The sequence below is a fragment of the Tachyglossus aculeatus genome, chromosome 11 (genome assembly GCF_015852505.1).
Source record: "Tachyglossus aculeatus isolate mTacAcu1 chromosome 11, mTacAcu1.pri, whole genome shotgun sequence".
In the NCBI taxonomy this organism is placed as follows: Eukaryota; Metazoa; Chordata; class Mammalia; order Monotremata; family Tachyglossidae; genus Tachyglossus; species Tachyglossus aculeatus.
Genome location: NC_052076.1, coordinates 33,867,708 through 33,882,973, shown reverse-complemented (window position 1 = coordinate 33,882,973; position 15,266 = coordinate 33,867,708). Strand labels below are relative to the sequence as shown.

The 15,266-nt window shown below is 49.8% G+C and overlaps 1 protein-coding gene across 3 annotated transcripts in view; it reads right to left on the bottom strand.

Moving 5' to 3' along the window:
- VPS11 (VPS11 core subunit of CORVET and HOPS complexes) overlaps positions 1-15,266 on the bottom strand; it is an 85,932-nt gene that overhangs the window by 31,384 nt on the left and 39,282 nt on the right. For 2 of the 3 annotated variants that reach the window (XM_038753391.1, XM_038753392.1), the window contains 2 exons: positions 11,608-11,779; positions 9,654-9,876 (listed from right to left, as the gene is read on the bottom strand). In XM_038753391.1, coding sequence (XP_038609319.1) covers positions 9,654-9,876; positions 11,608-11,779 — 395 coding nt within the window. Of the gene's footprint in view, positions 1-2,876; positions 3,104-9,653; positions 9,877-11,607; positions 11,780-15,266 lie in introns of those variants that run through there. The other variant, XM_038753393.1, reaches the window with a different exon arrangement.

Genomic DNA, 15,266 nt, shown 5'->3' with positions numbered 1-15,266 from the left:
ATGTAGAAGCCTCCCTTGTATGTGCCTCAGTTACCTCGTCTGTAAAATGGGGATAAAGACTGCAGCGTGGCTCAGTGGAAGGAGCCCGGGCTTTGGAGTCAGAGGTCATGGGTTCAAATCCCAGCCCCGCCACTTGTCAGCTGTGTGACTTTGGGCAAGCCACTTAACTTCTCTGGGCCTCAGTTACCTCATCTGTAAAATGGGGATGAAGAGTGTGAGCAACCCGATCACCTTGTAACCTCCCCAGCACTCAGAACAGCGCTTTGCACATAGGAAGCGCTTAATAAATGCCGTCATTATTATTATTATTAAAGAGCCTGGGCTTAGGAGTCAGAGGTCACGGATTCAAATCCCAACTCTGCCACTTAGCTGTGTGACTTTGGGCAAGCCACTTCACTTCTCTGGGCCTCAGGTACCTCATCTGTAAAATGGGGATTAAGACGGTGAGCCCCCCATGGGACAACCTGATCACCTTGTAACCTCCCCAGCGCTTTGCACCTAGTAAGTGCTTAATAAATGCCATCATTATTATTATTAAAGAGCCCGGGCTTTGGAGTCAGAGGTCACGAGTTCAAATCCCAGCTCCGCCACTTGTCAGCTGTGTGACTTTGGGCAAGCCACTTCACTTCTCCGGGCCTCAGTTCCCTCATCTATAAAATGGGGATTAAGACGGTGACCGCCCCCCCCCCACCAACCTGATCACCTTGTAACCTCCCCAGCGCTTAGAACAGCGCTTTGCACATAGTAAGCGCTTAATAAATGCCATCGTTGTTATTATTATTAAAGAGCCCGGGCTTTGGAGTCGGAGGTCAGTTCAAATCCCAGCTCCGCCACTTGTCAGCTGTGTGACTTTGGGCAAGCCACTTCACTTCTCTGTGCCTCGGTTCCCTCATCTGTAAAATGGGGATTAAGACTGTGAGCCCCCCGTGGGACAACCTGATCACCTTGTAACCTCCCCAGCGCTTTGCACATAGTAAGTGCTTAATAAATGCCATCATTATTATTATTAAAGAGCCCAGGCTTTGGAGTCAGAGGTCACGAGTTCAAATCCCAGCTCCACCACTTGTCAGCTGTGTGACTTTGGGCAAGCCACTTCACTTCTCCAGGCCTCAGTTCCCTCATCTGTAAAATGGGGATTAAGACGGTGACCCCCCCCCGCCACCGTGGGACAACCTGATCACCTTGTAACCTCCCCAGCGCTTAGAACAGCGCTTTGCACATAGTAAGCGCTTAATAAATGCCATTGTTGTTATTATTATTAAAGAGCCCGGGCTTTGGAGTCAGAGGTCAGTTCAAATCCCAGCTCCGCCACTTGTCAGCTGTGTGACTTTGGGCAAGCCACTTCACTTCTCTGTGCCTCGGTTCCCTCATCTGTAAAATGGGGATTAAGACTGTGAGCCCCCCGTGGGACAACCTGATCACCTTGTAACCTCCCCAGCACTTTGCACATAGTAAGCGCTTAATAAATGCCATCATTATTATTATTAAAGAGCCCGGGCTTTGGAGTCAGAGGTCACGAATTCAAATCCCAGCTCCGCCACTTGTCAGCTGTGTGACTTTGGGCCAGCCACTTCACTTCTCCGGGCCTCAGTTCCCTCGTCTGTAAAATGGGGATTAAGACGGTGAGCCCCCCCCCGTGGAACAACCTGATCACCTTGTAACCTCCCCAGCACTTAGAACAGCGCTTTGCACATAGTAAGCGCTTAATAAATGCCGTCATTATTATTATTAAGGAGTCCAGGCTTTGGAATCAGAGGTCATGGGTTCAAATCCCAGCTCCGCCACTTGTCAGCTGTGTGACTTTGGGCAAGCCACTTCACTTCTCTGGGCCTCAGCTCCCTCATCTGTAAAATGGGGATTAAGACGGTGAGCCCCCCGTGGGACAACCTGATCACCTTGTAACCTCCCCAGCGCTTTGCACATAATAAGCGCTTAACAAATGCCATCATTATTATTATTAAAGAGCCCGGGCTTCGGAGTCAGAGGTCACGGGTTCGAATCCCAGCTGTGTGAATTTGGGCAAGCCACTTCTCCAGGCCTCAGCTCCCTCATCTGTAAAATGGGGATGGAGACGGTGAGCTCCCCGCGGGACAACCTGATCACCTTGTAACCTCCCCGGCGTTTAGAACGGTGCTTTGCACGTACGAAGCGCTTAATAAATCCCATCATTATTAAGTGGACGGGCAATTTCTGGGAGGAGACAGAAAGTCTTGTCCTTCCCACTGCCCAGGACCCAAGTCTTTTAGACTGTGAGCCCGCTGTCGTGTAGGGACCGTCTCTATATGTTGCCAACTTGTACTTCCCAAGCGCTTAGTACAGTGCTCTGCACACAGTAAGCGCTCAATAAACACGACTGATGATTGACGATGAGGGTACGGGGGGCGGTTTGGGGACGGCACCCGGGGCAATCAGGCCTGGGCCTTCCCCTGGGAGAGCCGACCGCTGTCGGACGGCCTGGACTCCCGGTTTCCGACAGACGCGAAAGGGCAGAGCTGTTTGGATGAAGAACCTTTTATTTTCAATTTTCCCTTCCTCCGCCGCTTCTCCGCCTCGCCCCCTTTTCCTCCGGACTCTGGGCCCCATCCCACAGAGGGGGGAAAAAAAAATAAATCATCCTTCCCGGATCCTCCTTCAGGCAGCCTGGACGCCCAAGGGGAGGACGTCTTTCCGGCCGTACCCCGGGCATTGGGGGGCCTCTCCATCCTCGGAAAAGTGCCGCCGGAAAGAGTCACCGCGGCCTAGAAGGGACGACGTCTCGGGGGGCGGACGGGGGGTCTCCACGGCCAACCCCGTCCCGTCCGTCGATCTGCGACCCCGGCGCCGGCAGGACGGAGGAACGGGGAGGAAATCCAGGACTGGAACGGGGGGGGGGGGGGGGGGAAGGGTCCCCTGCCTCGGTTTCTCCACGCGCACAAGCCCGCCGGCCTCCGTCGGGCCCTCAGTTGCCCCGCTTGCCCTGCAGGAGCAGATCCCGCTGGAGGCCGGCCTCCAGGCTGCCTCCCCCCCGGCCCCCCGGGGGGTCGGTCAGCAGGGTGAGCTTGTTGAAGACGCCGCGGCCGAAATAGTCGGCGATGACCGAGAAGCTGTCGTTGGAGCACTGGAGCTGGAGGGGAGAGAGGGACGGACACCACCGCGGATTCGGACGCGCTCCAAGGCGGGAGGGGAGGACGGGGGGTCAACCCCCCCATTTTACAGAAAGGGAAACTCAGGGGTGAAGTGACTTGCCCACGGTCACTCACAGCGCTTTCGGGTTTTTTGGATGGCATTTATGGAGCGCTTACTACGTGCCAAGCCCTGTTCTAAGCGCTGGGGAAGTTACAAGGTGATCAGCTTGCTCCACGGGGGGCTCACAGTCTTCATCCCCATTTGACAGATGAGGGAACTGAGGCCCGGAGAAGTGAAGTGACTTGCCCAGAGTCACGCAGCTGAAAGCACTGTTGGGGAGGGACCGTCTCTATATGGTACTTCCCAAGTGCTTAGTCCAGTGCTCTGCACACAGTAGGCGTTCAATAAATACGATTGATTGATTGATTGATTGATAGGGACCGTCTCTAGATGTTGCCAACTTGGACTTCCCAAGCGCTTAGTCCAGTGCTCTGCACACAGTAAGCGCTCAATAAATACGATTGATGAGGATGATTCATTGGATCGTATTCACTGAGCCCTTACTGTGTGCAGAGCACTGGACTAAGCGCTTGTTGGGAAGTTGGGAAGTTTTTAGACTGTGAGCCCACTGTTGGGTAGGGACTGTCTCTATATGTTGCCAACTTGGACTTCCCAAGCGCTTAGTACAGTGCGCTGCACACAGTAAGCGCTCAATAAATACGATTGATTGATTGATTGATTGACTCAGGTCCTCCAACTGCCGGCCAGCCCTGGGCTCTTTCATGCTAATGACGGCCTTTGTTAAGCGCTTACTATGTGCAAAGCACTGTTCTAAGCGCTGGGGAGATTACAAGGTGATCAGGTTGTCCCACAGGGGGCTCCCAGTCTTCATCCCCATTTTAAAGATGAGGTGACTGAGGCCCAGAGAAGTGAAGTGACTTGCCCAAAGTCACACGGCTGGCGATTGGCGGAGTCGGGATTTGAACCCATGACCTCTGACTCCAAAGCCCGGGCTCTATCCACTGAGCCACGCTGCTTCTCTACACTGGTCCTCCGCGTAGGGGACGGATGGGAAGGAGGGCCGTCGGTCAAGCGATCGGGGAAGCAGCGTGGCGCAGTGGAAAGAGCCCGGGCTTTGGAGTCAGAGGTCATGGGTTCAAATCCCGGCTCCGCCACTTGTCAGCTGTGTGACTTTGGGCAAGTCACTTCACTTCTCTGGGCCTCAGTTCCCTCATCCGTAAAATGGGGTTTAAGACTGTGAGCCCCATGTGGGACAACCTGATCACCTTGTAACCTTTCCAGCGCTTAGAACAGTGCTTTGCACATAGTAAGTGCTTAATAAATCATCATCAATCGTATTTATTGAGCGCTTACTATGTGCAGAGCACTGTACTAAGCGCTTGGGAAGTACAAATTGGCAACATATAGAGACGGTCCCTACCCAACAGTGGGCTCACAGTCTAAATTATTAAGCCATCAATGGTATTTAGTGAGCGCTTACCAGGGGCAGAGCACTGCACTAAGCGCTTGGGACAGGATGATACAACCCAGTCGGCAGACGTGTTCCCTGCCCACAGTGAGAGGCAGCGTGGCTCAGTGGAAAGAGCACGAGCTTCAGAGCTTGTACTTCCCAAGCGCTTAGTACAGTGCTCTGCACACAGTAAGCGCTCAATACGATAGGTTGATTGATTGATTGATTGATTCGGAGTCAGAGATCAGGGGTTCAAATCCCAGCCCCACCAACTGTCGGCTGTGTGACTTTGGGCAAGTCGCTCCACTTCTCTAGTCCTCGGTTCCCTCATCTGTAAAATGGGGATGAAGACTGTGAGCCCCCCGTGGGACGATCACCTTGTAAACTCCCCAGCGCTTAGAACGGTGCTTGGCACATAGTAAGCGCTTAATCAATGCCATCATTGTGATAATTATTATTATTATTAATGAGACCATCCTCCTGAGGAGTCTGCCTCCCGTGTAACCCTGGGCAAGTCATTTCTGGGCCTCAGTTTCCTCCCCTGTAAAATGGGGGTTCGATTCCCGTCCTCCCTCCTACTATTGAGCGCTTAGTACAGTGCTCTGCACATAGTAAGCGCTCAATAAATACGATTGATTGATTAAACCGTGAGCCCCCGCCCCGTGGGACAGGGACTGTGTCCAACCCGATAAATCTGTATCTACCCCGACGCCTGACACATAGTAAGCGCTTAAATACCCCGCTCATCATGCTGACGATGATTATTCCTGACCCAGGACCTTCGGCCGTATTTACTTTAGAGAAGCGGCGTGGCTCAGGGGAAAGACTGTGAGCCCACTGCTGGGTGGGGACCATCTCTAGATGTTGCCAACTTGAACTCCCCAAGCGCTTAATACAGTGCTCTGCACACAGAAAGCGCTCAATCAATACGATTGAATTCATTCACTCATTCATTTATTCACTCACTCATTCATTCATTCATTGTCGCATTTATTGAGCACTTACTGTGTGCAGAGCACTGGACTAAGCGCTTGGGAAGTACCTATAATTCTATTTATTTAATAGAATTAAATTTAATATAATATAATTTAATATAATTCTCCCCCTTTTAGACTGTGAGCCCACTGTTGGGTAGGGACTGTCTCTATATGTTGCCAATTTGTACTTCCCAAGCGCTTAGTCCAGTGCTCTGCACACAGTAAGCACTCAATAAATACGATTGATTGATTTAAAACAATGCCACTGATGCCTGTTTACTTGTTTTGATATATGTATATATGTTTGTACATATTTATTACTCTATTTTACTTGTACATATCTATTCTATTTATATTATTTTGTTAGTATGTTTGCTTTTGTTCTCCGTCTCCCCCTTCTCGACTGTGAGCCCGCTGTTGGGTAGGGACCGTCTCGATGTTGCCAACTTGTACTTCCCAAGCGCTTAGTCCAGTGCTCTGCACACAGTAAGCGCTCAATAAATACGATTGATTGATTTAAAACAATGCCACTGATGCCTGTTTACTTGTTTTGATATATGTATATATGTTTGTACATATTTATTACTCTATTTTACTTGTACATATCTATTCCATTTATTTTATTTTGTTAGTATGTTTGCTTTTGTTCTCCGTCTCCGCCTTCTAGACTGTGAGCCTGCCGTTGGGTAGGGACTCTCTCTAGATGTTGCCAACTTGTACTTCCCAAGCGCTTAGTACAGTGCTCTGCACACAGTAAGCGCTCAATAAATACGATTGATGATGATGATGATTTACTTTAGAGAAGCAGCGTGGTTTCCAATCCCGACTCTGCCGCTTGTCAGCTGTGGGACTTTGGGGCGAGTCACTTCACTGCTCTGAGCCTCAGTTCCCTCATCTGTAAAATGGGGATGAAGAGTGGGAGCCCCCGCCGTGGGACAACCTGATCACCTTGTATCCCCCCTCGCCCCAATGCTTAGAACAAGTGCAAGTCAGCATGGCTCAGTGGAAAGAACCCGGGCTTTGGAGTCAGAGGTCATGGGTTCGAATCCCGGCTCCGCCACACGTCTGCTGTGTGACCTTGGGCGAGTCCCTTCACTTCTCTGAGCCTCAGTTTCCTCCTCTGCTGTAAAATGGGGATTAAGACCGGAAGCCCCACGTGGGACAACCTCATCACCTTGTATCCCCCCCAGCGCTTAACAAATACCTAAAAAAACCCCCAAAAACCAGTGCTTTGCACATAGTAAGCGCTTTACGAATACCATCGTCATCATTATTATTAGCTGAGTGCTTACCCCGCGCAGAGCATCGTACTGACACCGAGTATCCCCCCCAGCGCTTAACAAATACCTAAAAAAACCCCCAAAAACCAGTGCTTTGCACATAGTAAGCGCTTAACGAATCCCATCGTCATCATTATTTTTAGCTGAGTGCTTACCCCGCACACAGCACTGTACTGACACCGAGTATCCCCCCCCTCGCTTAACACCTAAAAAAACCCCCAAAAAACCAGTGCTTTGCACATAGTAAGCGCTTAACAAATACCATCGTCATCATTATTATTAGCTGAGTGCTTACCCCGTGCAGAGCACTGTACTGACACCGAGTATCCCCCCCAGCGCTTAACAAATACCTAAAAAAAACCCAGTGCTTTGCACATAGTAAGCGCTTAACGAATCCCATCGTCATCATTATTACTAGCTGAGTGCTTACCCCGCGCAGAGCACTGTACTGACACCGAGTATCCCCCCCAGCGCCCCAAAAACCAGTGCTTTGCACATAGTAAGCACTTAACAAATACCATCGTCATCATTAGTATTAGCTGAGTGCTTACCCCGTGCAGAGCGCTGTACTGACACCGAGTATCCCCCCTCCAGCGCTTAACAAATACCTAAAAAACCCCCCAAAAACCAGTGCTTTGCACATAGTAAGCGCTTAACGAATACCATCGTCATCATTATTATTAGCTGAGTGCTTACGCCGCGCAAAGCACTGTACTGACACCGAGTATCCCCCCCAGCGCCCCAAAAACCAGTGCTTTGCACATAGTAAGCGCTTAACGAATACCATCGTCATCATTATTATTAGCTGAGTGCTTACCCCACGCAGAGCACTGTACTGACACCGAGTATCCCCCCAGCGCCCAAAAAACCAGTGCTTTGCACATAGTAAGCGCTTAACGAATACCATCGTCATCATTATTATTAGCTGAGTGCTTACCCCGCGCAGAGCACTGTACTGACACCGAGTATCCCCCCTCCAGCGCTTAACAAATACCTAAAAAAACCCCAAAAAACCAGTGCTTTGCACATAGTAAGCGCTTAACGAATACCATCGTCATCATTAGTATTAGCTGAGTGCTTACCCCGTGCAGAGCGCTGTACTGACACCGAGTATCCCCCCTCCAGCGCTTAACAAATACCTAAAAAAAACCCCCAAAAACCAGTGCTTTGCACATAGTAAGCGCTTAACGAATCCCATCGTCATCATTATTACTAGCTGAGTGCTTACCCCGCGCAGAGCACTGTCCTGACACCGAGTATCCCCCCCAGCGCCCCAAAAACCAGTGCTTTGCACATAGTAAGCGCTTAACAAATACCATCGTCATCACTATTATTAGCTGAGTGCTTACCCCGCGCAGAGCACTGTACTGACACCGAGTATCCCCCCTCCAGCGCTTAACAAATACCTAAAAAACCCCCAAAAAACCAGTGCTTTGCACATAGTAAGCGCTTAACGAATACCATCGTCATCATTATTACTAGCTGAGTGCTTACCCCGCGCAGAGCACTGTCCTGACACCGAGTATCCCCCCCAGCGCCCCAAAAACCAGTGCTTTGCACATAGTAAGCGCTTAACGAATCCCATCGTCATCATTATTATTAGCTGAGTGCTTACCCCGCGCAGAGCACTGTACTGACACCGAGTATCCCCCCCAGCACTTTACAAATACCTAAAAAAAACCCCCAAAAAACCAGTGCTTTGCACATAGTAAGCGCTTAACAAATACCATCGTCATCATTATTATTAGCTGAGTGCTTACCCCGCGCAGAGCACTGTACTGACACCGAGTATCCCCCCCAGCGCTTAACAAATACCTAAAAAAAACCCCAAAACCAGTGCTTTGCACATAGTAAGCGCTTAACGAATACCATCGTCATCATTATTATTAGCTGAGTGCTTACCCCACGCAGAGCACTGTACTGACACCGAGTATTCCCCCCAGCGCTTAACAAATACCTAAAAAAAACCCCATAAAACCAGTGCTTTGCACATAGTAAGCGCTTAACAAATCCCATCGTCATCATTATTATTAGCTGAGTGCTTACCCCGCACAGAGCACTGTACTGACACCGAGTATCCCCCCCCCCCAGGGCTTAACAAATACCTAAAAAAAAACCCCAAAACCAGTGCTTTGCACATAGTAAGCGCTTAACGAATACCACCATCGTCATTATTATTAGCTGAGTGCTTACCCCGCGCAGAGCACTGTACTGACACCGAGTATCCCCCCAGCGCCCAAAAAACCAGTGCTTTGCACATAGTAAGTGCTTAACAAATACCATCGTCATCATTATTATTAGCTGAGTGCTTACCCCGCTCAGAGCACTGTACTGACACTGAGTATTCCCCCCAGTGCCCAAAAAACCAGTGCTTTGCACATAGTAAGCGCTTAACAAATACCATCGTCATCATTATTATTAACTGAGTGCTCACTCCGCGCAGAGCACTGTACTGACACCGAGTATCCCCCCCAGCGCTTAACAAATACCTGAAAAACCCCCCCCAAAACCAGTGCTTTGCACATAGTAAGCGCTTAACAAATACCGTCGTCATCATTATTATTAGCTGAGTGCTTACCCCGCGCAGAGCACTGTACTGACACTGAGTATCCCCCCCAGCGCTTAACAAATACCTAAAAAAACCCAGTGCTTTGCACATAGTAAGCGCTTAACGAATCCCATCGTCGTCATTATTATTAGCTGAGTGCTTACCCCGCGCAGAGCGCTGTACTGAGCGCTCGGGCGAGTCCGACCGAACAACCACTAGACCCCCCGGGGGGGGGTTAGGGCCCGGCCGGGGCCCGGCCCGGCATTTCCCACCTGATGCTGGAATTGGTCGTGGAGATCCCGCTTCTGCTCCTGGGCGCGGATCATGTCCATGACCTTGCGGTTGTCCGGCAGGCAAGTCGGGCAGTCGGCGTCGCTCTCCGCGTAGCTCTCGAAGCAGTGCTGGTGGAAGGAGTGGCCGCAGAGGAAGTGGACGGAGGGCAGCTCCAGGGCGCTGTTACACATGCTGCACTTGGTCTTCTGAAAGATCTTGGGGCTGGGGGGGACCGCGATTTTGACTCCCGCGGCCGCGAAGCGCTTACCGCGGCACCGTACCGAGCGCCGGGGCGGCGGCACCTAACGGACCCCCTTCTAGACCGTGAGCCCGCCGTTGGGTAGGGACCGTCTCTGTATGTTGCCAACTTGGACTTCCCAAGCGCTTAGTACAATGCTCTGCACACAGTAAGCGCTCAATACGATTGATTGATTCATTCATTCGATCGTATTTATTGAGCGCTTACTGTGTGCAGAGCACTGGACTAAGCACTTGGGAAGTATTTATTACTCTATTTTATTTGTACATATTTATTCTATTTATTTTATTAATATGTTTGGTTTTGTTCTCTGTCTCCCCCTTCCATGCTGTGAGCCCACTGTTGGGTAGGGACCGTTTCTATATGTTGCCAACTTGTACTTCCCAAGCGCTTAGTCCAGTGCTCTGCACAGTAAGTGCTCAATAAATACGACTGATTGATTCATTCACTCAATCGTATTTATTGAGCACTTACTGTGTGCAGAGCACTGGACTAAGCACTTGGGAAGTATTTATTACTCTATTTGTACATATTTATTCTATTTATTTTATTTTGTTAATATGTTTGGTTTTGTCCTCTGTCCCCCCCTTCCAGACTGTGAGCCCGCTGTTGGGTGGGGACTGTCTCTACATGTTGCCAACTTGGACTTCCCAAGCGCTTAGTCTAGTGCTCTGCACGCAGTAAGCGCTCAATAAATACGATTGATTCATTCATTCATTCAATCGTATTTATTGAGCGCTTACTGTGTGCAGAGCACTGGACTAAGCACTTGGGAAGTACTTATTACTCTATTTTATTTGTACATATTTATTCTATTTATTTTATTTTGTTAATATGCTTGGTTTTGTTCTCTGCCCCCCAACTTGTAGCCTGTGAGCCCACAGTTGGGTAGGGACTGTCTCTCTATGTTGCCAACTTGGACTTCCCAAGCGCTTAGTCCAGTGCTCCGCACACAGTAAGCGCTCAATAAATACGACTGATTCATTCATTCAATCGTATTTATTGAGCACTTACTGTGTGCACAGCACTGGACTAAGCACTTGGGAAGTATTTATTACTCTATTCTATTTGTACATATTTATTCTATTTATTTTATTTTGTTAATATGTTTGGTTTTGTCCTCTGTCTCCCCCTTCCAGACTGTGAGCTCACTGTTGGGCAGGCACCGTTTCTCTATGTCGCCAACTTGGACTTCCCAAGCGCTTAGTCCAGTGCTCCGCACACAGTAAGCGCTCAATACAATTGACTCATTCATTCCATCGTATTTATTGAGCGCTTACTGTGTGCGGAGCACTGGACTAAGCACTTGGGAAGTATTTATTACTCTATTTGTACATATTTATTCTATTTATTTTATTGTGTTAATATGTTTGGTTTTGTCCTCTGCCCCCCACTTCCAGACTGTGAGCCCGCTGTTGGGTAGGGACCGTTTCTAGATGTCGCCAACTTGGACTTCCCAAGCGCTTAGTCCAGTGCTCCGCACACAGTAAGCGCTCAATACGACTGATTGATTCATTCATTCATTCAATCGCATTTATCGAGCGCTTCCCATGTGCGGACCGCTGGACTAAGCAGTTGGGAACTCCGAGCCGTCGTTATTATTATTGGGAGCCGTGGGGGTTGACCGGGGGGGGGGGATCGCTCGGGGCCTGAGGTTTCTGTGGGCGTCTCCCCCAGCCCCCCGGTCGGGGCACCTGGTTTTGAGGTCGTGGATCTCCTGGCGGAGCCGCGCCGTCTCCTCCTGGTACTTGCGGACGTGCAGCTCGTCGCGCTGGATCTGCCGGCTCTGCTTCTGCAGCTTCTGCACCAAGTAGTCCTTGACGACGGACAGCGTGGCCGTCGAGTTGTGGGCCAGCGTCTGCACCACTGTGGGGAGGGAGTGTAAGACACGCCACCCCCGGTCGGTCCCCCTCCCCATCCAGCGATGCTACGTTGTAACCCCCCCAGAGCGCTCCGAACAGTGCTTTGCGCATAGTAAGCGCTTAATAAATGCCGCCATTATTATTATTATTATGCACCGACCCCTTCCTCTGGGGTCTCAAGGCTGTGGGCGGGAAATCATAACGATAATGGCATTTATGAAGCACTTACTATGTGCTCGAAGCGCTGGGGAGGTTACCAGGTGGGTCAGGTTGTCCCACGGGGGGCTCACCGTCTTAATCCCCGTTTTCCAGATGAGGTCACTGAGGGCCAGAGACTGTGAGCCCACTGTTGGGTAGGGACTGTCTCTATATGCTGCCGACTTGGACTTCCCAAGCGCTTAGTACAGTGCTCTGCGCACAGTAAGCGCTCAACAAATACGATTGATTGATTGATTGATTTACAGATGAGGTCACTGAGGGCCAGAGACTGTGAGCCCACTGTTGGGTAGGGACCGTCTCTATATGCTGCCAACTTGGACTTCCCAAGCGCTTAGTACAGTGCTCTGCGCACAGTAAGCGCTCAATAAATACGATTGATTGATTGATTGATTTACAGATGAGGTCACTGAGGGCCAGAGACTGTGAGCCCACTGTTGGGTAGGGACTGTCTCTATATGTTGCCAACTTGGACTTCCAAAGCGCTTAGTACAGTGCTCTGCACACAGTAAGCGGTCAATAAATACGATTGATTGATTGATTTACAGATGAGGTCACTGAGGGCCAGAGACTGTGAGCCCACTGTTGGGTAGGGACTGTCTATATATGTTGCCAACTTGGACTTCCCAAGCGCTTAGTACAGTGCTCTGCATACAGTAAGCGCTCAATAAATACGATTGATTGATTGATTGATTTACAGATGAGGTCACTGAGGGCCAGAGACTGTGAGCCCACTGTTGGGTAGGGACTGTCTCTATATGTTGCCAACTTGGACTTCCAAAGCGCTTAGTACAGTGCTCTGCACACAGTAAGCGGTCAATAAATACGATTGATTGATTGATTTACAGATGAGGTCACTGAGGGCCAGAGACTGTGAGCCCACTGTTGGGTAGGGACTGTCTATATATGTTGCCAACTTGGACTTCCCAAGCGCTTAGTACAGTGCTCTGCATACAGTAAGCGCTCAATAAATACGATTGATTGATTGATTGATTTACAGATGAGGTCACTGAGGCCCAGAGACTGTGAGCCCACTGTTGGGTAGGGACTGTCTCTATATGTTGCCAACTTGGACTTCCCAAGCGCTTAGTCCAGTGCTCTGCACACAGTAAGCGCTCAATAAATACGATTGATTGATTGATTGATTTACAGATGAGGTCACTGAGGGCCAGAGACTGTGAGCCCACTGTTGGGTAGGGACTGTCTCTATATGTTGCCAACTTGGACTTCCCAAGCGCTTAGTACAGTGCTCTGCGCACAGTAGGAGCTCAATAAATACGATCGATTGATTGATTTACAGATGAGGTCACTGAGGGCCAGAGACTGTGAGCCCACTGTTGGGTAGGGACTGTCTCTATATGTTGCCAACTTGGACTTCCCAAGCGCTTAGTACAGTGCTCTGCACACAGTAAGCGCTCAATAAATACGATTGATTGATTGATTGATTTACAGATGAGGTCACTGAGGCCCAGAGACTGTGAGCCCACTGTTGGGTAGGGACCGTCTCTATATGTTGCCAACTTGGACTTCCCAAGCGCTTAGTACAGTGCTCTGCACACAGTAGGAGCTCAATAAATACGATCGATTGATTGATTTACAGATGAGGTCACTGAGGGCCAGAGACTGTGAGTCCACTGTTGGGTAGGGACCGTCTCTATATGCTGCCAACTTGGACTTCCCAAGCGCTTAGTACAGTGCTCTGCGCACAGTAAGCGCTCAATAAATACGATCGATTGATTGATTTCCAGATGAGGTCACTGAGGGCCAGAGACTGTGAGCCCACTGTTGGGTAGGGACCGTCTCTATATGTTGACAACTTGGACTTCCCAAGCGCTTAGTACAGTGCTCTGCACACAGTAGGAGCTCAATAAATATGATCAATTGATTGATTTACAGATGAGGTCACTGAGGGCCAGAGACTGTGAGCCCACTGTTGGGTAGGGACTGTCTCTATATGTTGCCGACTTGGACTTCCCAAGCGCTTAGTACAGTGCTCTGCACACAGTAAGCGCTCAATAAATACGATTGATTGACTGATTGATTGAAGTGACTTGCCCAAAGTCACACAGCTGACAAGTGGTGGAGCCGGGATTTGAACCCATGACCTCTGACTCCAAAGCCCGGGCTCTTTCCACTGAGCCACGCTGCTTCTCTATTATTGGGTAGGGACCGTCTCTATATGTTGCCGACTTGTACTGCCCAAGCGCTTAGCACAGTGCTCTGCACACAGTAAGCACTCAATAAGCATGACTGAATGAATGAATTCTGCTGTCTGGGAGTCTCCCAAGTACTTAGGAAGTAAACAGAGAAGCAGAAGGGCCTAGTGGAAAGGGCACGGGCCTGGGAATCAGGAACTGGGTTCTAATCCTGGCTCCGTCACGTCTGCTGCGTGACCTTGGGCCCGCCCCTTAACTTCTCTGGGCCTCGGTTCCCTCATCTGGAAAATGGGGATTAATAATAATAATAATAATAATAATAATAATAATAATAATGATGATAGCATTTATTAAGCGCTTACTATGTGTGCAAAGCACTGTTCTAAGCACTGGGGAGATTACAAGGTGATCAGGTTGCCCCACAGGGGGTTCACAGTCTTCATCCCCATTTTCCAGATGAGGTAACTGAGGCCCAGAGAAGTCAAGTGACTTGCCCAAAGTCCCACAGCTGATGATTGGCGGAGCCGGGATTTGAACCCATGACCTCTGACTCCAAAGCCCAGGCTGTTTCCACTGAGCCACGCTGCTTCTCATTAAGAGTGTGAGCCCCATGTGGGACGGGGACTGTGTCCGACCCGATTAGCTTCTATCTACCCCGGCTCTCAGTACAGTGCCTGGCACATAGTAAGCGCTTAACGAATACCACAATGATTATTATATTAGAGAAGCAGCGTGGCTTGGTGGAAAAGAGCCCGGCCTTTGGAGTCAGAGGTCACGGGTTCAAATCCCGGCTCCGCCACTTAGCTGGGTGACTTTGGACAAGTCACTTCACTTTCCTGTGCCTCAGTTCCCTCATCTGTCAAATGGGGATGAAGACTATGAGCCCCAGGTGGGACAACCTCATCACCTTGTATCCCCCCAGCACTTAGAACAGTAAGTGCTTAATAAATACCATCATTATTATTATTATTATTATTATTATTATTATCATTATTATTGCGGTGGGGACGGGAGATGGAGAAGCAGAAGAAGCCCTTTGAGGTGGGCAGCATGGGGGAGCTGAGGATGCTCCGGGCCTGTACTTCCCAAGCGCTTAGTACAGTGCTCTGCACATAGTAA